Genomic DNA, 23204 nt, shown 5'->3' with positions numbered 1-23204 from the left:
CTAAAAATGATCAAAAACATTGATAACGGCAGAACATAACACGTGTGAGTAAATTTGCAAGTATAAAAATATGAGAGCTTTTACAACGAGAAAAATTGGGGGCGGGGGGGGAGTAGCAAAAGTAAAATTGCTGTTTTCCCCCTTCCTTTCCAGTCCTGATGAGGGATCTCTGCCTGAAACATTGGCTGTTTATTCCCCTCCATAGATGGCACCCGGCCTGCATTTTGTGCACGTTCCTGTGGATTTCCAGCACCTGCAGAATCTCCTGGGTTTGTGAAAAATAAAAACTTGGTTGCATTTAGAGGCAATGACGGGAGGAATTACATCAGGGAAACAACAAAATGGCTGGGGCTTTGAATAAGTACACTCAGTGGCTACTCTATTAAGTACCTCCTCTATCTAATAAAGTGGCCACAGGGTACATATTTGTGGTCTTTTGCTGCTGTGGCCCATCTACTTCAAGGTTCAACATGTACATTCAGAGATGCCTTTTTGCACACCACTCTTGCAAAATGTGGTTATCTGAGTTACTGTCGCCTTCCTGTCAGCTTGAACCAGTCTGGTCAGTCTCCTCTGCCCTCTTCATTAACAAGACGTTTTCCCACACAGAAAACTGCCGCCCACTGGATGCCTTTCTCGCTTCTCGCACTATTCTCCATAAACTCTAGAGACTCTGGTCTGTGAAAATCCCAGGAGATCAGCAGTTTCTGGGACACTCCATGCCTGGCACCAACAATCATTCCATGGTCAAAGTCACTTAGATCACATTTCTTCCCCATTCTGATGTTTGGTCTAAATAACAACTGAACAGCTTGACCATGTCTGTGCATGCTTTTATGCATTGAGTTACTGCCACATGATTGGCTGATTAGATATTTACATTAGAGTTGCTGCCACATGATTGGCTGATTAGGTATTTACATTAGAGGTGGACACATGATTGGCTGATTAGATATTTACGTTAGAGGTGGACATGTGGACCTAATAAAGTGGCCTCTGAGTGTGTAATGTAACGATGAATTTGACAAAATGGAAGGAAAATAATCAAAGATGCACCGGCACCCAGGAAATTCTTTATCATTGGAGAATTCATGAAGAAATTAAAGGAATCCAAAACAGACAGTTTCCCTGGACCGCCTGGCTCCATCCTAAGCTTCTCTACCAGGCAGCTTATAGATGTACACTCGATACATTCCTGATCACCTTCCAAACTCTCTGGATTCTGCAGTAGTTCCAGTAGGTTGGAAGGGATCAAATCTAACGCCACTATGTGTGAAAACGGAGGGAAAACAGAACTGAGGATCTTTTGGGGCTGGTATCAGCTGTCAACAAAACACTGGCCTTCTTAAGGTCTGGTTGCAAGGAGCTTAAAAGGACAAAAACACAAGAGATTCTGCAGATGCTGTAAATCCAGAGCAGTGCAGAAGGAACCCAGCAGGTCTGGTAGCATCTGCAGAGAGGAATAATGTTTCCAGCTAAGACCCTGACTAAGGGGGTGGGGGTGGTGTGTTTTGTGTGTGTTTGTGTGTGTGTGTGTGTGTGTGTGTGTGTGTGTGTGTGTGTGTGTGTGTGTCTCTATAGAAAGTCAAAACATGATTAGACAAAGTCAGCATGTTTGTTTTCTCATGTTCTATTTTCGTACACCTTGGAGGCCATTTAGCCCATCGAGTCTGTGTCAGCTCCCAGCATATTCCTATCAGTCCCACTTGCTCTCTCATCTGGTTTCCTCTCACATTCCGAAGATGTACAGGTTAAGGTCAGTAAACTGTGGGCATGCTACACTGACGTCAGAAACAAGATGACACTTCTGAATCACCCCCAGCACATCCTCCGACTGCGTTGGCATAAAGCTAACCTTAAAATTTCATGAGCTATGTCTAAAACCTGAAACTCGGAGAGCAGCCCTGCCATCCAACCTCTTGCCAATCTCATTTTAAGTTCACATTTGATAAGACCTACTCCCTCTTCATCTTGTTTTTGGGCTCACAGGACCCTGGACTTCTATCACACAGATTACTTCTGTAAAAGAGATGCCTAAAATAAAAAAAAAACTAAACTTCTACTAATTTAAACTAAGTTCCTAATCAACTATCATAATCAGTAAGCATTGTTTAATACAGGGACTACCTCACTGAGACCCACTGATGCTGACAAACCAACGAAGGCCCCAGTGGATACCATGACTATGCAGTGATTTCCCCATAAGTAGCAACACACGTGGACAAACGCCATGCAGTAAATTCCAAATTCAGCAGACACTGAACTCACTTAAGAATAAATTCCTCCTCATGTTACCGTCCAAGTTCTCATTCCTGTTAAGGTCATAAACATCCATGGTTTTTGAATTCTCAATGCCCCATACATTTAGATCCTGCTGTTTGTAATGTCACCTGATGCCAAAACAAAGACCCTACTCCTGTCTTCTGTATATAAATCATCCTAATTATGTTATTACTTCCCAAAAATTCTATATAAGTTTGAACAAAAGATAAACTTGAGGTTTTCCCAAATCCCCAGTGACTTGGAGTAAATCAACTGTGAGGGAGAACTGTCCGATTATCTCTGTAGTGTCAGTAACTTTAAATTCCTCTGTGTTACCATATCAGAGGATCACACGAGTGTCACCAGAAAGGCGGCACAACAGCCCCTCTACTTTCTCAGAAGTTCGCTGAAATTCGTCTCTAGATGTGCAGGGGAGTTGATCCTATCTGGCTGCATCACAGCTAGTGTGGAAATACCAACGCCCAGGGACAGATAAGGCTACAGGAAGTGGCAGATATAACGTGGTCAATCACAGGCAAAGGCCTCCCCACCACGGAGGAAAGCAGCATCCATCATCGGGGACCCCCACCATCCAGAACATGCTCTCTTCTCGCTACTACCATGGGGCGAGAGGTACACAAGCCTTGCCCGCACCACCAGGTTCAAGAATAACCATTACCCTTCAACCATCAGGCTTCACTCACTCAGACTCAGAACTGATTCCACAACCCATGGATTCACTTGAAGGACTCTACAACTCATGATCTTGGTATAATTTAACTATTTTCTTTAATTATTTGCACAATTTGCCTTCTTTTGCATCAGTCTTTGTGAATGATTCTATTGTATTTATCTTCCTGTAAATGCCTGCAAGAAGAACCTCAAGGTAGTATATGGAGACATGCAGTATATACTACATACTGTGATAATAAATCTCCTTTGACTTTTGAGATCTGCTCCCTCTCCTGGGCCAATCGCAGAGGAACACAGAGATATAGCGTGTGTCCGGAATGCCAAAGTGCAGCTGAGAAACTGGGTAGGCTCCGGCAAGGGAGACCACAGCGTCTGATCCAAAAAGAAACTTCTCCCTCATTCCCTTCGAGATGTCCAGGAACACAAGTATCACAGTTTGGGAATCTCTGCTTTATTTTTACTGTTTTAAATAATTTAATGAACGGATCCAAGAGGAGCCATAAAGCTCTGACTGTTGTTTGTAAGTCAATCAATCTAAAGCCTTGGGTTCCACCTGCCACAGGCTTACTGTTAAAGCCTTGGGTCGGATGGGGGTTGGTGTCCATTTTGTGGCTTCATATCATACATGTGTACGGATTATTGTCCATAGATGCTGCCCGACTTCAAAATTTTGCATGTGTGTTGTTGGAACACAAGATCAAAAGACATAGGAGCAGAAGTCGGCCTTTCAGCCCATCGAGTCTTCCCTGCCAATGCATTATGGCTGATTTATTAACCCTATCAACCCCATTCTCCTGCTTATTGAGCATGGTATGGTCAAGACTGAGCCCATTCTTATCTTATGAGGGAGTGGGGGGGGGGGGGGGTGTAATTAATATTGTAATGGACATTTTACTATATAAGGATGGTTTATCTTGGTTCAGATGACCCAAATTATAAAATATGAAGACTACAAGACCATAAGACATAGGAGCGGAATTAGCCATTTGGTCCCTTGAGTCTGCTCCAAAATTCAAACTTGGGCGATTTTTTTTTTTTTAACCCCCTTCAACCCCCATTCTCCTGCCTTCTCCCTGTAAGCTTCAACACCCTTAACTAATTAAGAACCTGATTAGCATCATTTGTCACATGCAGTCAAATGTATTATTTGCATCAAGTCAAATCAGCAAGGATGGTACTGGGCAGCCCACAAGTGCTGCCACGCTTCTGGCGCCAACAGAGCATGTGCACAACCCACTAACCCTAACCACACACTTTTGGAATATGGGAGGAAACCAGAGTACTTGGAGGAAACCCACTCGGTCACAGGGAGAACGTACAAACTCTTTACAGACAGTGACAGGAATTGAACCCTAATAATTGATCACTGACTGGTACTGTAAAGCAATGACTCTAACCACTACACTACCATGCCACCCCATTCTGTTGGCCTTTGTCAACGTAGCACTTGTGTGATTCTCACAAGGGCATGTCCAGAAACCGCAAGATCTTAGAACACCTTTGCAAAGAAAAAAAAACAAACTGGTCTTGAGGTACATCTCGATAAAAGTGCAGGTTTTGAAAATGACAACTGACCTTTTGTGTCACGTCCAACACCAGCTCCTCGTAAACTGAGCGGATCCCCAGAGCAAGCGACTCCTTGCTGGCCGGTTTGGTGAACGTGCCTGACTCTATCAGATCCAGGAACTGCCAGACATTCACAGCTCCATCCAGGGTGGGGTTCTGCATAAAATGGTTGCTCAGCTCCCCTTCGTGAAGCCACTCCTGCCCCATGGCCGTGAACAACTTCCTCAGTAGGTACGCAACCTAAATGGACCATGGTATGGAAAGAAAACAGACCTAGCTAAGTGGAAGAACAGAACAAGACTCTAACAATCACAAACAGATGCTGGAAACAGTAACCACACACAAAATGCCAGGGGGATTCAGCAGTCAGGCAGCATCTACAGAGGGGAATAAGCAGTCAAGAGACCTTTCTTCAGGACCATTTTCAGTCAGAGCAGTGAGGGAAGAGGGCTGGTGACACACATGGAACCTCAGCAAATGACAACAGAAGAAGGGATAATGAAGACACAAGAAGCCCTAATGAATGGTCTCAGACAAAAACCTCGACTGTGTATTCCCCTCCATAGATGCTGCCTGACCTGCTGAGTTCCTCCAACATTTTGTCTGTGTTACTCGAGACCCCACCGATTATGTCTGGCCCCAGTCCTGCCACTTCCCCCCACTTCTCTTCATGCTGCCTATCTCTCCTCTCAGTCCCTCATGCAAGGCTTTGGCCCAAGATGTCAACAATTCACCTCCAGCCACAGATGCCACTTCACCCACTGTATTCCCCCAGCAGACTGGAGACACAAGGTGCTGGAACCTAGAAGAACACACAAGACCCTGAAGAACTAAGTGCTGGACAGACATAGGGTCCTGACCTGAAACCTCAACTGTCCATTTCCCTGCATGGGTGCTGCCTGAACCGCCAAGTTTCTCCAGTAGATTGCTGGTCACTTCACATTCCAACATATGCCTTCCTTATCCCCTCTTCTGTTGTTGTTTGCCAAGCTTCCCTAAGCATCTCAAGCCCTCTGTTGACTCACTGTAGTAACTGTAAGCTCTCTGACTGACGGGCTGTGGAACTCTACAGCAGCAGGGGCCACACCCGCTCTTCACCTCACACCAAGAGCGTGCTCAATGGGTCGTCTCTGGCAACGAGATGGCCATGGGTGAAGAAAGAACAACTAAGGAGTGAAATGAAGGATGCTATGAGGATTCTTTAGCATTATCATTTCAAAGGATCTGTCCTGAATCCAGCACGTAAGTGCCATTACAAAGAAGGAACAGCAGTGCCTCTACTTTCTTAGAAGTTTGCGAAGATTCAGGACATCATCTAAAATTTTACCAAACTTCTATAGATGTGCAGTAAAGAGAGTATACTGACTGATTGTGTCATGGACTGGTATAAAAATACCAAAGCCCAGGAGTAGAAAATCCTGTAGAAAGTAATGGATACGGCCCAGTCCATCAAAGGTAAACCCCCTCCCACCACTGAGCACACCTACAAGGAGCACTGCCACAGGAAAGCCCTCTTCTCACTGCTGCCATCAGGAAGGAGGTACACACCAGCCGGTTCAGGAACAGTTCTTACCCCTCAACCATCAGGCTCTTGAACCAGAGGAGATAATGCCAGTCATCCCAACACTGAACTGATTCCACAGCCTATGGACTCACTTTCAACAACTCTACAACTCAAGTTTTCAATACTTATTGCTTATTTTTTATTTTTGTATTTGCACAATTTGTCATCTTTTGCACATGGGCTGTCTGCCTGTCTTTGTTGTGTGCAGTTTTTTTTATTGTTTCTGTTGAGTTTCTTTGTATCTACAGAGAGTGCCGCAAGTAAATGAACCTCAGTGCTGTATATGGTGACGTGCACGTACTTTGAGAATAAATTTACTTTGAACTTTTTAAAAGAGTACAAAGGGCAAAAGAGAACGAGAAGGTAAAAGAAATAATAAAATTGTAAGAAAAGGGAAAATAGAGGAAGATCTTCTCCCCTTCTCATGTCCTCCCAATCTACCTAATCCCAGCACACATTCCCTTCCCATTGATTCCCAACAGATACAGTATCTCAGTATGCTTACTGTAAACACAAGAGATTCTGCAGGTGTTTGAAACCTTCAGCAGCACACACAAAACGTGAGAGGAACTCAGCAAGTCAGGCAGCGTCTATGGAGGGGAATAAACAGTCACCTTATCAGGTTGGGACCATTCATCAGGACTTCACGAGTCAGTCTCACTTTAATAGATACGCCATGTTCTAAAATCAAATAAAAAGCTGCACCATGAATTTCTGATGACAAAAGTGGCGACGTCGCCACGGGTTATTGCTTTAGGCCATCTCGGCTTCTGGAGAGGCACAGCAGGAAGTTAGAGCTTGGCAAGTGCCAAGACACTTGAGAATTTGGGTCAAGCTGCAAAGAAGGAGGTTAACCACTGCCCACAAATCATGAGGTGGGAGGGGGAAGTTCACTAGTAGATTTCTCTGTTCTGTGACTTAAAAACAGAATGTACCGTGGCAGCAGATAATCATCACATCTATTTATATCCCCCCCCCCCAACCACCGAATGGAATTAACTAGTGGCAGACTAATTCTGGCCTTTACCTCACGTTTCTGATCATGCTTCTCATAAACTGATTTATTATCACTGGCATATGTCATGAAGTGTGCTGTTTGCAGCTGCAGTACAATGCAGTACATAAAAAATACTATGAATTACAGTAAAACTTTGACAAACTTCTATAGATGTGTGGGGGAAAGTGTGCTGACTGGCTGCATTATGGCCTGGTATGGGAACCAATGACTTTGAATAGAAAATCCTACAAATGGTAGTGGATTTGTCCCAGAACATCATGGGTAAAACTCTCCCTCCCAACCACTGGGCATATTTACATGAAATGTTGCTGTAAAAAGCAGCATCCACCAAAGTTCCTCATCACCCAGCCCATGCTCTTTTCTCTCTGCTGCCATCAGGTAGAAGGTACAGGAGCCTCAGGACTCGCACCACCAGGTTCAAGAACAGTTACTACCCTTCAACCATCAGGCTCTTGAACAAAAAGGGGATAGCTACACACATTTATTGAGGTGCTCCCACAAATGATCTCACTTTAAGGACTCTACCTTGTTATTTCACACTCTCGTTAGTTATTGTTATTTATACTTGCATTTGTACAATTTCTTGTCATCTATGCTCTATTTGATCTTGCATTGATCCTGTTTAGTTACTAACCTACAGATTTGCTGAGGATTCCCACAGGAAAAAGAATCCCAGAGTTGTATGTGGTGACGTATATGTACTCTGACAATAAAATTTACTTCGAACTTTGAAAACTGTATACAAGAATAAGTAGCTCAAAAAAGAGCGAGGTAGTGTTCTTAGCTTCAATGTCCATTCATAAATGTGATGGTGGAGGTGAAAAAGTTGTTCCTAAAGTGTTGAGTGTGTCTCTTTGTGCTCCTGTACCTCCTCCCTAGTGATAGTAATGAGAAGAGGACATCTCCCAGAGAGTGAGGGCCCTTAATGATGGATGCCAAATATTTTAGCATTGACCTTTGACGATGTCTTTGATAGTGGGGAAGCCAGTGCCCATGAAACATTTGGGGAGATTAATTGTGAGCTATTATTCACTCATACCTTGGTCACTGGTGGTTGTAGGTTGCCTAGTCCAAAGAAGGTTAGCCACATGGCGACAAAACAGAAAATAATTTGCAGTCACACTCTGTCTGCGCCCAGTCCCAGCTCTGAACCACCTCTCATCCTCATCACAACAGAATGCAGTAGACCCACCTCCTCCTGCACCATGACCAGGGGATACTTGTTCTCAGACAGGAAGTTGAAAAGACACCAGAGCATGAAGGCCTCTTGCTCGGAGATCAGGCACTGGGGCTTTGAGGGCCTGTAGTTCTTGCGGGCGGTCAACGTCCAGCAGAGCTCATTGAAAGTTTCCTTGACAAAATTACCATCCTGTGCCTGGTAGAAGAGGGAGGGAGTTAGATGGTGCAAGCATTTCACATCACTGAGGGGAGGAAAATAGATCCAGCCAGTTGCTACACAAGATGAATACTGAAGGAAAATTATAGTCAGAGGAGCAACACTGTGCTGCTCCAGGGCCAGTACTGATTCTTTTACTTATAAAAATATAGTACTGTACAGAAGTCTTGGGCACATATATTTAGCTAGGGTGCCTAAGATTTTTGCACAGTACCCTACCTTGACACAAAATACAACAAAGACACAATTACAGTGTCTAGCACAATTACTAATACAAACTAAATTAAAATGTTCCCATCTATGTCAAGGTGCCCACTGTGTTCCCTCTCCATGGTTACCTGGGCACAGATATACCCCCGGAACATCGCCAGGCAGTCTGCCCAGATGGAAACCTCTGCTGCCCATTTCCAGGGCCAATGAAGGGGCTATCTTTGCCAGGAACAAGTTTACTAGGACACCTTACCTCCCTCATTACTGGATGACTACATACAAGTAGAGTGCGGTTAAAATGCAAGGGGGCCGGCTGGTGGTGTAGTGGCATCAGCACGGGACTTCAAGGCAGATGGTCGTGAGTTCAAATCCAGCCAGGTCTCAACTTGGGCAGCAGTAATATCTGTGCAGAAGAAAGGTCTGGCAATCTACTTCCATATCTTGCAATGAAAACCTTATGGACTCTATGGTCCACGAGGTCACATAGAGTTGGACCTGACTTAATGACTGAACAAGGATTAGTGCTGTGGCCTTGTCGGGCTGGAGCCAAGGGAGTACGGTGCCCTTGTCAGGTCAGTATTGGGGGAATACTGCTGTATTAGAGGTTAAACTGAGTGGATATAGCACCAACACTATCACTGGTGTGGAGCGGTGCATCATAGAGTATCAACGCCTAGAACAGACTGCACTGTCAGTGAGCTAATTCTTCATTGCTGGGCTGACGTCATTGTGTCAGGACTGAGGGAGCTTTTGTTTGTCAGAAGGGTGTGAATGAGGGCACGCTGCACTCTCACAGGGCTGTGTATAAGGAAGAGGGGCTAGTTGGAGCAAAACTCATCAGATTAATCTCGGAGACCGATATAGCAGCGGTACTTGTGGACCAGGTGGGAAGACTCCTTCCACCTCAAGAAGCCACCATATTGCAACCTCTGTTGAGGTCACGGCTTAGTTTAGTCGTTTCTCATGGGTTTATGGGGACAGATGGATGAGTTAGAGGTCAGGTTATGGTTTCGGACAGGGACGAAAATCCAGGCCCACTGGCCGGAGCACTTTGTCTGCGAGTGTCTGCTGAGGTAGTGAAAGCCCCAATGTCTGCGTGTCCGAGTGCAAATCAGAGTTTGCTGGAGTCTGCAATCTAAAGTCGTCTTGGGGGTTAGAGGACTCTGCATGTGTGTGAGTGAGTGGAAGGAACAGGGTTTGCTGGGCTGTTGTTGTTGTTTGGGTATTCTATATTGGCACCGGAATGTATGGTGACAATTGCAGGCTACCCCCAGCACACCATTGGGTGTGTTGGTTATTAATGCAAGTGACACACTTCACTGGATGTTTCGATGTACATGTTATGAATAAATGTGAATCCACTTATCTCTGTGCTGGTAAGCAGCGCAGTGGACAGCTGAGAAATAGGCCCTCCTCCAGTGCTGAGCTCACACCTGCCCTGACATTCATTGCCCCATCACTGGAGCAACCAGGTCTCCAAGACTCTGGCATCCCCCCTGAAAACTCCCCAAGGCTTTCCTTCACTACAGATTCATTGACAACTCCTTCTCTGCCTTGGTATCAAGTTTCGTTCCAAGATCAGTGTGATATTTTAGGGAATTTAGCTATATTGAATGCAAATTATTGCTACCAGTGATCCCAAGCTCCCTATGACTGCACGACTGTAGATATAATAGTGGCCAAAGGACCTAGGGTAAATGGATGAACTGAAGGAAATTTATATTAGGCAGAAAATGGTGTTGGATAGACTGCTGGGTCAGAAGGCTGATAAGTCCCCGGGACCTGATGGTCTGCATCCCAGGGTACTTAAGGAGGTGGCTTTAGAAATCATGGACGCATTGGTAATCATTTTCCAATGTTCTATAGATTCAGGATCAGTTCCTGTGGATTGGAGGATGGCTAATGTTGTCTCACTTTTCAAGAAAGGAGGGAGAGAGAAAACAGGCAATTATAGACCGGTTAACCTGACGTCGGTGGTGGGAAAGATGCTGGAGTCAGTTATAAAAGATGAAATTACGACACATTTGGATAGCAGTAACAGGTTAGGTCCGAGTCAGCATGGATTTACGAAGGGGAAATCATGCTTGACTAATCTTCTGGAATTTTTTGAGGATGTAACCATGAAAATGGACGAGGGAGAGCCAGTGGATATAGTGTATCTGGACTTTCAGAAAGCCTTTGATAAAGTCCCACATAGGAGATTAGTGGGCAAAATTAGGGCACGTGGCATTGGGGGCAGAGTACTGACATGGATTGAAAATTGGCTGGTTGACAGAAAACAGAGTAGCGATTAACAGGTCCCTTTCGGAATGGCAGGCGGTGACCAGTGGGGTACTGCAGGGTTCAGTGTTGGGACTGCAGCTGTTTACAATATATATTAATGATTTAGATGCAGGGATTGAAAGTAACATCAGCAAATTTGCAGATGACACAAAGCTCGGTGGCAGTGTGAAATGTGAGGAGGATGTTATGAGAATGCAGGGTGACTTGGACACGCTGGGTGAGTGGGCGGATGCATGGCAGATGCAGTTTAATGTGGATAAATGTGAGGTTATCCACTTTGGTGGTAAGAACAGGAAGGCAGATTATTATCTAAATGGAGTCAAGTTAGGAAAAGGGGAAGTACAACGAGATCTAGGTGTTCTTGTATATCAGTCACTGAAAGCAAGCATGCAGGTACAGCAGGCAGTGAAGAAAGCTAATGGTATGCTGGAATTGAGTATAGGAGCAAAGAGGTCCTTCTGCAGCTGTACAGGGTCCTGGTGAGACGATACCTAGAGTATTGTGTGCAGTTTTGGTCTTCAAATTTGAGGAAGGACATTCTTGCTATTGAGGGAGTGCAACGTAGGTTCACAAGGTTAATTCCTGGGATGGCGGGACTGTCATATGTTGAAAGGTTGGAGTGACTGGGCTTGTATACACTAGAATTTAGAAGGATGAGAGGGGATCTGATTGAAACGTATAAGATTATTAAGGGATTGGACACGCTGGAGACAGGAAGCATGTTCCTGCTGATGGGTGAGTCCAGAACCAGAGGCCACAGTTTAAGAATAAGGGGTAGGCCATTTAGAACGGAGTTGAGGAAAAACTTTTTCACCCAGAGAGTGGTGGATATATGGAATGCTCTGCCCCAGAAGGCAGTGGAGGCCAAGTCTCTGGATGCTTTCAAGAAAGAGATGGATAGAGCTCTTAAAGATAGCGGAGTGGGGAGAAGGCAGGAAAAGGGTACTGATTGTGGATGATCAGCCGTGATCACAGTGAATGGCGGTGCTGGCTCGAGGGGCCAAATGGCCTACTCCTGCATCTATCGTCTATTGTTTATTATTGTCTATTGAGTCTTCTCCTTTATCAGAGTCATAGAGCACTATAACACAGAAACAGGCCCTTTTACCCATCTGTTTGGCGCTGAACTGTTATTCTACTTAGTCACTTCTACCCGCACCTGAACTATAGCCCTTGTGTCCATGTACTTGTCAAAACTTCTCTTAAATGCCAAAGTTTAACCCATATCCACCACTTCTACTGGCAGCTTGTTCCACACACCATCTCTGAGTGAAGAAGTTCCCTATTACGTTCCCCTCAAACATTTTACCTTTCACTGTTAACCCATGACCTTTAGCTCTAGCTTCATCCAACCTCAGTGGAAAAAGCCTGCTTACATTTATCATATCTACACCCCTCTTAATTCGGTATTCTTCTATTTAATCTCCCCTCAATCTTCCATGCTCTAGAAAATAAAATCCAAACCTACTCAGCTTTCCCTAAAACTCAGGCCCTCACAACTCAGCAATACCCCTGTAAACTTGCTCTATACTCTTCAAACTTATTGATATGTTTCTTGCAGGCAGGTGACCAGAACGGCACACAATACTCCAGATTTGGTCTTACCAACATCTTACATAACTTCAACATTATACTCCAACTCTTGTACCCAAAACTCTGACCTATATGCCAAAAGCTCGCTTTACGACCCTATCTACCTGTGTCATGGCTTTCAAGGAATTATGGATCTGTACTTCTGTGTCCTTCGGTTCCACCACACGCCTTCGTTTCCTCCCACATCCTGAACGCATGCAGGTTGGTAGATTGATTGGTTGCCATAACTTGCCCCCAGTGTGTGGTTGAGTGTTGGAATGAGGAGCATGATGGGAATGTGGGGAGGATGTTGGTGTGATTGACTGGTTAGTATGGACTTGATAGGCCAACTGAAAGCCAGACTCACCTTGTCCAGGATGTACTTGTTGAGGTAAGGCATGTAGCCTTGGCTCGACACAGGCCCATCGTTGTCGTCACGAAAGTGGTCTTCCAGAGCCGAGGGATCATGAGGGATGTTCAGCGCTGTGTACAGGTTGTGTGACAAGACCTGCAGGAGGCAGCCTAAGATTCAGTAGAACTTTAACACGGTCAAGGAACGCACAGCAACTCTCACACTTATCTCTCCAGTAGACCACAGTCAGTTACCCTGGCAACCACACACTTAGGCTCTGGCTGAGGGGTTGGAAATGGTGCAAATGTATTCACCTGAAGCTATAGGACGATAGGACACAGGAGCAGAATTAGGCCATTCAGCCCATCAAGTCTTCTCCACATTTTAATCATAGCTGACTTATTATCATTTCAACACCTTTCTCCTGCCTTCTTGTAACCTTTGACACCCTTACTAATCAAGAACCTATCAATCTCTCTTTAAATATACCCAACGACTTGGCCTCCACAGTCATCTATGGCAATGAATTCCACAGATTCAATTCCCTATGGTTAATGAAATTCCTCCTCATCCCTGTTCCAAAGGGACATCCTTCTAATCTCAGGCTGTGCCCTCTGGCTCTAGATTCTCCCATTATTGGAAACATCTCTGCATACACTCTATCTAGGCCTTTCAATATTCTGAAAGTTTCAATGAGATTCCCCATTATTCTTCTAAACTACAGTGAATACAGACCCAGAGCCATCAAATACTGCTAATGCATTAACTCAGGATCCCAGGAATGTTCCTGGGATCATTCTAGTGAACCTCCTCTAAACCCTCTCCAATGCCAGCACACCCTTTCTTAGATATGGGACACAAAACAGCTCACAATACTTAAATGCTGCCTGACCAGTGCCTTATAAATTCTCAGAAATATATCTTTACTCTTGTATTCTGGCCCTCTTGAAATCAATGCTAACATTGCATTTGCCTTCCTCACCACCCACTCAATCTGCATGTTAACCTTTATGGAATCCTGCACAAGGACTCCCAAGTCCCTTTGTACCTCTGATTTCTGGATTTGCCCCATTTAGAAAATTGTCTACATCTTTACTCCTTCCACCATATGCACAACTACGTGTCACTGTGAATAATAACTATAATAGTTATGATCTTTAACACAGAAGTCACTTCCCGCCCTCACAACACTGTTTTTTTTCTAGTCTAACACACCACTTTCAAAGTTCAAGGTAAATTTATTATCAAAGTACATATATGCCACCATATGCTACCCTGAGGTTCATTTTCTTTCACAGGAGAATACAGAAATACAATAAAAACAATGTAAAACTACACACAAAGGCTGACAATCAATCTACATGCAAAAGACAACAAGCTGTGCAAATACATAGATAAATGTTAAATTTATTTAGTTACAGCAGGTGGTAAGAGTGGGCTCCCTCACCTCTGCCCCTCAACACTGTGCCCCTCAGAGATGTGTCCTAAGCTCCCTCCTTTACCCTCTGTATACCCATGACTGTGTTGCCAACAGCTCCAACCTGCTAATTAAATTTGCTGACAACACTACACTGACTGGCCTGATCTCAAATAATAATGAGGCGGCCTTCGGAGAGGAAGTCATCACCCTGACAGAGTGATGTCAAGAAAACAACCTCTCCCTCAATGTCGCAAAACCAAAGGAGCTGGTTGTGGACTACAGGAGGAATGGAAATGGGCTAGCCCCTATTGGCATCAATGGATCTGGGGTTGAGAGGGTGAACAGTTTTAAGTTCCTCAGCACAAACACCACTGGGGATCTCACGTGGTCTGTACATACCGGCTGTGTGGTGAAAAAGGCACAACAGCGCCTCTTTCACCTCAGACGGTTGAGGAGGTTTGGTATGGGCCCTCAAATCCTAAGAACTTTCTACAGGGGCACAGTTGAGAGCATCCTGACTGGCTGCATCACTGCCTGGTATGGGAACTGTACTTCCCTCAATCGCAGGACCCTGCAGAGAGTGGTGCAGACAGCCCAGCACTTCTGTAGATGTGAACTTCCCACTATTCAGGACAGGTCTGTAAAAAAGGCCCGAAGGATCATTGGGGACCTGAGTCAACTCAACCACAAACTGTTCCAGCTACTACCATCTGGGAAACGGTACCACAACATAAAAGCCAACAGGCTCTGGGACAGCTTCTTCCAACAGGCCATCAGACTGCTTAACTCATGCTGACACAACTGTATTTCTGTGTTATATTGACTATCCTGTTGTACACTCTACATATTATAAATTACTATAAATCAGACATTGTACATTTAGACGGAGACATAACGTAAAGATTTTAACTCCTCATGTATATGAAGGATGCAAGAAATAAAGTCAATTCAATTCAAACAAAATGCTGGAGGAACTCAGCAGGCCAGGCAGCATCTATGGAAAAAAGTACAGTCCATATTTCGGGCTGAAACCCTCCAGCAGGACCGAGCATCTGCAGATTTTCTCTTGTTTGTAATTTATTTAGTTATTTAGCTCATACTAAGGACACGAGTTGAAGTGCCCTTGTATATGAGCCTGTAGATTGTGGAATCAGTTCGGTGCTGAGGTGAGGTGAAGTTATCTGTGCTGGTTCAGGATTCTGATGGTTGAAGGACACTAATTGTCCCTAAACCTGGTGGTGTGGGACTCAAGGGTCTGGTACCTCCTTCCTGACGGCAGTGATGAGAAGAGAGGACTGCCTGGATGCCAGGGGTCCTTCAGCTCCGTCAGACACACCCCACGTAACTCCTCCATCACAATGAACCATTTGTTGCCAATATTGCCAGCTTATCGCCTTTGACAATTATTCCCCGCTTCCTCCAGCTCATTTCCTTACTGAGCCACATGTTCCACATCCTGCACTCCACCATCATTAAACCCATTTTATGCCCCACTTGTTACTCAGAATTCCCCCTCGTTGCTTCCACTTTCTCCCACTAGTCCCCACAACCTCCGGCTTTTTGTTCCTGCTCTCACCTCTTCATCTCTCAAACCCTCTCACTATCATTACTATCCTCCTCTACACCTGTACTTTGCTCCACCTCAAGAACACAAACTATGCTGCTTCCTATCCCCCACCCTCTCCCCGCATAAACTGCCCACCGGTACCTTTATCATCTAAAACTTCCACATCCTGGTTTGTCATCGAAAAGTTTGACACGTTTCTTTAGATGAACCTTCTGGACTGATTGCCTCACAGCCTGGTATGGAATCGCCAACCAGGAAGGGAGAAGTCAACAAAAAGTGGTGTATACAACCCAGTTCATCACAAATATAACCCTCCCCACCAACGAGTATATTTACAAGGTGTGCTGCCACAAGAAAGCAGCCTCCATCATCAAGGAGCCTACCATCCAGACTGTGCTCTCTTCTCAGGGAAAACATCCAGGAGCCTTAGGTCCCACACCACCAAGATCAGGAACAGTTATCACCCTACAACCATCAAGCTCACTCACCCCGACACTGAACTGATTTCACACCATAGACTCACTTTCAAGCTCATGCTCTCAGTAATTTTTTTTAATTTGCGTGAGTTTTTTTGGCACATTGATTTATGTAAACTCTACTGCATTACTTTATTTGTCTGTAAATACCTGCATGAAAATTCACCTGCAGATCTGTTGGGGGTCACCTATTGTTACCTTACCTCCATTCGGGGCCCTAAACAGTCCTTCCAGGTGAGGCAACAGCTCACCTGAGAATCTATTGTGGCCGCCTATTGTAGTCGGTGCTCCCTATGTGGCCTCCTCCGCACTGGTGAGGCCTGACCTAAATTGGGGCACCGGGTTGTCGAGTGCCTCTGCTCTACTTGCCAAAAGCAGAAATTCCCAGTGGCCAACCATTTTAATTCCTATCCCCATTCCCGTTCTGACATGTTAGTCCACGGGCTTCTTTTCCGCCACAGCGATGCCACTCTCAGGATGGAGGTTGCAGCATCTTAAATTCCACCTAGGTTGCCTCCAAACTGCTGGCATGAACACTGGTTTCTCCTTCTGGTAATTTTCCTCTCCCCTTCCTCAATTCCTCACTCTGACCTCTTAATCTCTTCTCCTCATCTACCAATCACCTCCCCCTGGTGCCTCACCTCCGTCCCTTTTTCCCCATGGTCTACTCTCCTCGCCCATCAGATTCCTTCTTCTCCAGCACTTTACCCTTCCCACCCACCTGGCCTCACTTACACTATCTGCTTATAGCTAGACCTCCTTCCCCTCCATCTACCTTTTTATTCTGACATCTTCCCCCTTCCTTCCCAGTCCTGAAGGAGGAGCTCAGCCTGAAACACCAACTGTTTATTGATTTCCATAGATGCTGCCTGACCTGCTGTGTTCCTCCAATGTTTTGTGTGCATTGCTTTGGATTTCCAGCATCTGTAGAATGTCTTGTGTTTATGAAATGAAGCTCAAGGTAGTTTATAGTGACATACATGTACTTTGCTAAATAAATTTACTTTGGCTTTGAGGTGATAACCCTAGTTAGAACCAGGTTAAATACCATTTGCTGAGAGAGAGGAAGAAAAAAGGGAAATAAAATAGGGAATGTGTGGATATGATAATGGATGTTAAAAAAAACAGCTGTTTTCTGTATGTAAACAGTAAGTGGGCAGTAAGCAGGTAGAAATAACTTGGGGATAAAACAAAGAGATACAAGTATAACTAGACTACTAACTGCAAACTAGTTTTTGATGTTTGCCAAGGAAGATAGTAAAACACCCAACGGGAAGCAGTCGAGAAAATAGGTGAGGTGAGAAATGAACCAGAGGGGTGTCTGGGATGTGGGAGCTACAGTATACATAACTACTCATTGGAAAAAACATTGAGAAGAAACCCTACTGTGATGAACCAGTTCTTTTGTGGGATCTCCAAAGCAGCAAAGCTAAGGATTAGGACCACCTGTGATTCCAACAATGGACAAAGATATTCCTTCAGCGAGCACACAGAGTACGAGCGTAAATTTTCAAGGAATATAACGATAGGCTACCGATTTCTCATCCTGACATTCAGCCCATGAAATCAGCACGAGAGCAACATGACAGCAATCCAATTCTCCACTAACTCCCACACTGTGACCTTTCCTCCCACGCTCTTCTCAACTGCTATAGCAGGACACTTTGAAAATATCAACAGGGTTAGACTAAGTCAACCACCAGAATCCTTTCTGAAGATGTAACTAACACAATCAATGAAAATGGACTACTAACTCTGGTACGCTGAGAATTGAGCAAATATTTTACAAACCCCATGTTATCATGTAAAATTAGAGCACATGATATTGGAGTAATTCACTGGTTGACAGACAGAAGGGATTTTTCTTATGGTGGCAGCAGTAACTGCTGAGGTATCACAATGATCAGGTTTTGGGCCTATTTGTATGCATAAGTGATTCAGATGAGGAAATAAAATACTTCAAAGTTTGCTGACAACAGGGCCTTTGAGATCCACGTCCAAGGCTCCCTGAAAGTGGTCACAAAAAAATGCTAGAATGTTAGAGAAGGCAAGTGGCATGCTCGCCTTCAGAAGTCGAGGCTTTAAGTTCAGGAGTCAGGAAGCTATATTGCAGCTTAGTAAGATTCTGGTCAGGCTGCGTCTGGAGTTTCGCATTCAATTCTGGTCGCACTGTTTCGGCAAGGATGTGGAGGCTTTGGGGAGGGTACCAGGATGCCGTTTAGATTAGAGGGCACACGTCACAGAGGGGTGGGACTGCTTTTGGTGGAGTGGTAAAGGCTAAGGGGAGACTTGATAGAGGTTTGTAATATTATGAAAGGTCAACAGTTCGTATCTTCCCACCACCTCCCTCCCCCCAACCTGGTCCAAATTTATCGTACCAAAAGGGACGCATTTAAGATGAGAGGGGAAACACTCAAAATGATGTGCGGAGTAAGATTTAAAAAACAGAGTAGTAGGTGGCTAGAATGTGCTGCCAGGAGTGGGCGTGCGGGCAGACACAATAGAGGGGTTATGCAGAGAATGGAGAGAGTGTGCAGCAAGTGCAGCCAGGAGCAATTAGGTCTCATTAAATTAATTAGTTTGGGACAACATTGTGGGCTGGAGGCCTGTTCCTGCACTCTTTATGGTCTAAAACTAATGTGGGCAGGACAGTGGATTGTGAAGTGTATGCCAAGAAACCTTCGAGGTAACTTAGATGGAGAAAGTGGGAAAGTACGTGGCAGAGGCAATATAACGGAGAGATGTGAGAAAAGTGGCGTATTGTTTAAATTGCGTCACGTTGTGAATGTTGATATCCAGAGACGAAAGTATGCCAGTCACTGGAAACAAATGAAGGTGCACACCATCAGTTCAGACAGCAACTGGGACCAAGCGGTGAGCAAGAGGAATCTCCCTCCCTCTTCAACTTAGTACTTTACATTCTCTTCTCTCTCCAGCCCATTTACTCTCCCTCCCAAGCAAACACATTCTCTTTCTCTCTCCAGCCCATCACATCCAAATATCTCTGCAGCTCCTCGCTCTGAACTCTCCCCAACTCACTACCATTCTCCCATTTCACCTTATTTTCACTCTCTTTCGTCAGCTAAGTACTTCACCTCCCCAAGTTTAAGCCTGCATACTTTGCTTCTCTTTAATCAGTTATTAACCCCACTTATCAACTGTTTACTTAGCGACCCATCACCCTCCACTGCCACATGCTAAGCTATCCGACCACAGAGAAACTCAATACTAGAGACTTCCTCAACCAGCCACTTGCACAGCTGTAATATCTGTCCAACAGAGGTACAATGGACATGTTCTTCATCTCTCAACAAATCCAATAAAGATATAGACAGCTGCCAAACACTAACATCTTCAACCTCACATAAGCTGTAGTCTTTGTAAAATGGGAGAGAATCTCACACAAATTTAGCTTTCATATGAAATTCATGCATTCTACATTTTTCCCCCACACAGTTGCCTCTGACATGTCCTGATGAAGAGTCTTGGCCCAAAATGTCAACTGTTTATTCCCTTCCTTAGATGTTGCCTCACCTGCTGAGCTCCTCCAGCACTTTGTGTATAGCTGATATGTCTTCCTTTTTTTCTTTTATTTATTCAGAGATTCATCACAGTTATAGGCTCTTCCGGCCCAATTCACATGCACAGCCCAATTACACCATGTGAACAATTAACCTACTAACCCATCTCTATGTCTGGTACATGGCAGGAAACCGGAACACCCAGAGGAAACCTACTCAGTGACAGAGCTAATGTACAGAGTCCTTGCAGAAAGTGGTGGGAACTGAACCTGAGTTACTGATGTCATAATTATACATGGTTTCCTTTTAACCGTAGCAGACAGAGCCCTTACACCATCACATTATTTCCCACAGCTCTGCTCTCATGCCATGTCCCCTGGACAGAGTGAGGATAGAGGAGCCTTGTCTTCCCTACCAGAGATATTCCCTGTGCTTCATCTATCCCTTCCTCGCCCCCCTCTCTCCTTAAAGCCAGCTTGTTTCCTCTTCCTCCCAATTCTCACAAAGGGTCTTTGACCAAATACATTCATTCTGCTCCTCTCTCCCCAGGTGCTGACCTGCTAAGGTTTTTCAGGTATTTCTTTTTGTTTCAGATGTTGAGTATCTATAGATCTATGGCTTTCATTAAATCGCTGACACAATAATGTGCAAGATGCAATCCGAACTAGCGGGTCTGCCATGGACCCAATCCCAACGTAGACTCGATTCCACACTTTCTCAAAATCCTCGCTGCAACACTGCTTGAAAATGTGTCCACTGGTATGGCTGGTCCACAGGATGAAAGGGAAACTGCTGCTTCTTCACCAACCCCAAACCCAGTTTGGGTCACTGGATTATGGTACACTGCTCAAATCCACATGCCCGCCAAGCATCAGAGTCCTTTGCTAGGCTGACCACTGCACTACTTCAGAGTACAAAATCAAATTAAATGTATTGTCAAAGCACATACATTTCATCATATATGACTTTGAGATTCATTTTCTTGCAGATATTTACAGGAAAATAAATACAATAGAGTTTATGAAAAACTATAAGTAAGAGACTGACAAACAACCAAGGCACAGAAGACGAACTGTGCAAATATTTTTTTAAGGAGTAAATAAATAATATTGAGTTGTCGAGTTATTGGAGGTGATTCAAGAGAAGTTCAGTGTTGAGGTGAGTGAAGTTATCCCTGCACGTTCAGGAGCCTGGTGGTTGTAGGGGTAACAACTGTTCCAGCCCGATGGTTGTAGGGTAACAACTGTTCCGAGCCCGGTGGTTGTAGGGTAACAACTGTTCCGAGCCCGGTGGTTGTAGGGTAACAACTGTTCCGAGCCCGGTGGTTGTAGGGGTTAACAACTGTTCCGAGCCCGGTGGTTGTAGGGGTAAACAACTGTTCCGAGCCTGATGGCTGTAGGGGTTCACAACTGTTCCGAGCCCGATGGTTGTAGGGGTAACAACTGTTCCGAGCCTGATGGCTGTAGGGTAACAACTGTTCCGAGCCCAGTGGTTGTAGGGTAACAACTGTTCCGAGCCTGATGGTTGTAGGGGTAACAACTGTTCCAAGCCCGATGGTTGTAGGGGTTAACAACTGTTCCGAGCCTGGTGGTTGTAGGGTAACAACTGTTCCTGATCCCAGTGATGTGGGATCTTCCTGGAGCAAATGTAAATGTAACCTCCTGCCCGAGGGTAGTAGCGTGGCCTGGATGGCAGGGGCACTTGATGCCTTCTTGCAGCTACGCTTCTTGATGATTGGGTTGGGGGGGTGGGGAGCTTTTCTTGTGATGGACTGGGCTCCATCTACTACTTCAGAGGACCATAGTCTCTACCAGCCTACCTCCACCGCACAACACCATCTCCCAGTCCAACAATACGGCAGGACCCTGGAAAACTTTGGTTACTTTCAGAAGCTCAGGAGCACCTTCGAGTGATGGCAGATGATGAAATTCACCACTTTCAATGTACCCCTGCACCCTTTGGGCAACTAAGGAATGGAATGTTCAAGAACTGAGACCTCCAGCCCAGCACCAAACAACCGCTCCGTTCTCCTGCAGGCAGTGGAGATATGGGCTACTTCCTGCAGACATCCAAACACACTGGAGAGGTGATACCAGTGTTATAGGGTCTTAGAGGAACAAGATATTCAACACAGCAACCATGTTCCTGAATCTTACATTAATGTTTTTTTTAAAAAGTCTCCCCACAGTCCCATCAATGGCTCCCAGATCAACCACTAATCTTCACATTAGGGGCAATTAGCATTGGCCAATACAAACCCAACCCTTCTCCCCCTTCCCTCGTCTTTGGGCTGTGGGAGGAAACTGGAGCACCCGGAGGAAATCCACACGGTGACAGAGAGAGCGGTTCACAAACATTCAACCTTGGGTCGGATCGAACCCTCTCCTAGTGCAGTACTGGGGTCTGGAAGACAGTCAGTACATCCCATATACCCGATACCAGACTTCCAAATCAGGCATACCCCACCCAGAGTTCTGTCACGGTGGAAAACACCTGAGGGGCTTTCTCAAAGTTCCCGCTTCCTCGCCAGATCAAGGGAACACTTGGTCAAGGACAGGCGGATGTGAAAGTCAGGGAGCTCCCACAAGCGGAGCGCTGGTGGGGCTAACACACAGGGGAAGGGAGTTACACTCGAGGAGGGGGAGTTTAAGGTCCAGTGGGGGGCAAAATATCTCTGGGGGAAGCGGGAGGCGCCGCACTCTTCGTTCTGCCCGCTCGCCAGTGGGCACGTCCTGGTACCGGAGTGTGCTTACCTTGAGCTGGGACTTGGATACCTTGCCGCTCTTCTCCCGATCCAGGGCGGTGAAGGCGTACCAGATGGACTTGAGTAGTTCGCTCTTTAAATCCATACTTCGCGGGTCGGGCCGAGTCGGCACTAGGGGTGAGGGGAGAGGCGTGGTTCGATCGGAGCTGGTGCTCGGGCTATTCGACCTGTGTGGATGTACTAGCCCCACAGCCAAGAACAAGCAGCAGCAGCCGCCGCCTCTGTGCGCTCTGCTTGGTTCAGTTCTGTTCTACATCCTCCCCCACCAGTTTCCGCCCTCACTGGCGAGCCGATGCTCTGTTCAAGGCGCCGCCCCCCTGGGCCTGTCCTCGCCTAGGGTGGGGTGGGGTGGGGTGGGGTGGGGCCGAACTCTGAGCCCTCACACTCCCGGGCCAGCAAACCAGAACCAAAGGTCACCCACCCACTCAGTTTGTACTATGCCTCCCCACACCGGGTCCGTTCACGCACCGGGTACACACCATTTTGTGGATGGTAATTGAGGCAATTGCCTGGTAATGCGGAACCTAAAGGCTCCTGTAC

At 45.6% G+C, this 23204-nt stretch overlaps 1 protein-coding gene across 1 annotated transcript in view; it reads right to left on the bottom strand.

Annotated features, from left to right (window-relative positions):
- Window positions 1–22910, bottom strand: part of LOC140202754 (differentially expressed in FDCP 6 homolog) — a 68813-nt gene extending 45903 nt beyond the window's left edge. The window contains exons 1-4 of the mRNA XM_072268049.1: window positions 22654–22910; window positions 12932–13072; window positions 8296–8478; window positions 4531–4761 (exon numbers count right to left, since the gene is read on the bottom strand). Of these exons, the coding sequence (XP_072124150.1) occupies window positions 4531–4761; window positions 8296–8478; window positions 12932–13072; window positions 22654–22749 (651 nt within the window). The 5' untranslated portion in view covers window positions 22750–22910. The remainder of the gene's footprint in view (window positions 1–4530; window positions 4762–8295; window positions 8479–12931; window positions 13073–22653) is intronic.
- Window positions 22911–23204: the final 294 nt, after the last annotated feature.

This window comes from Mobula birostris, chromosome 9 (genome assembly GCF_030028105.1).
Source record: "Mobula birostris isolate sMobBir1 chromosome 9, sMobBir1.hap1, whole genome shotgun sequence".
Classification (NCBI taxonomy): domain Eukaryota; kingdom Metazoa; phylum Chordata; class Chondrichthyes; order Myliobatiformes; family Myliobatidae; genus Mobula; species Mobula birostris.
Note: the sequence above shows the minus strand (reverse complement) of the source record. Positions and strands in the feature narration are given on the sequence as shown.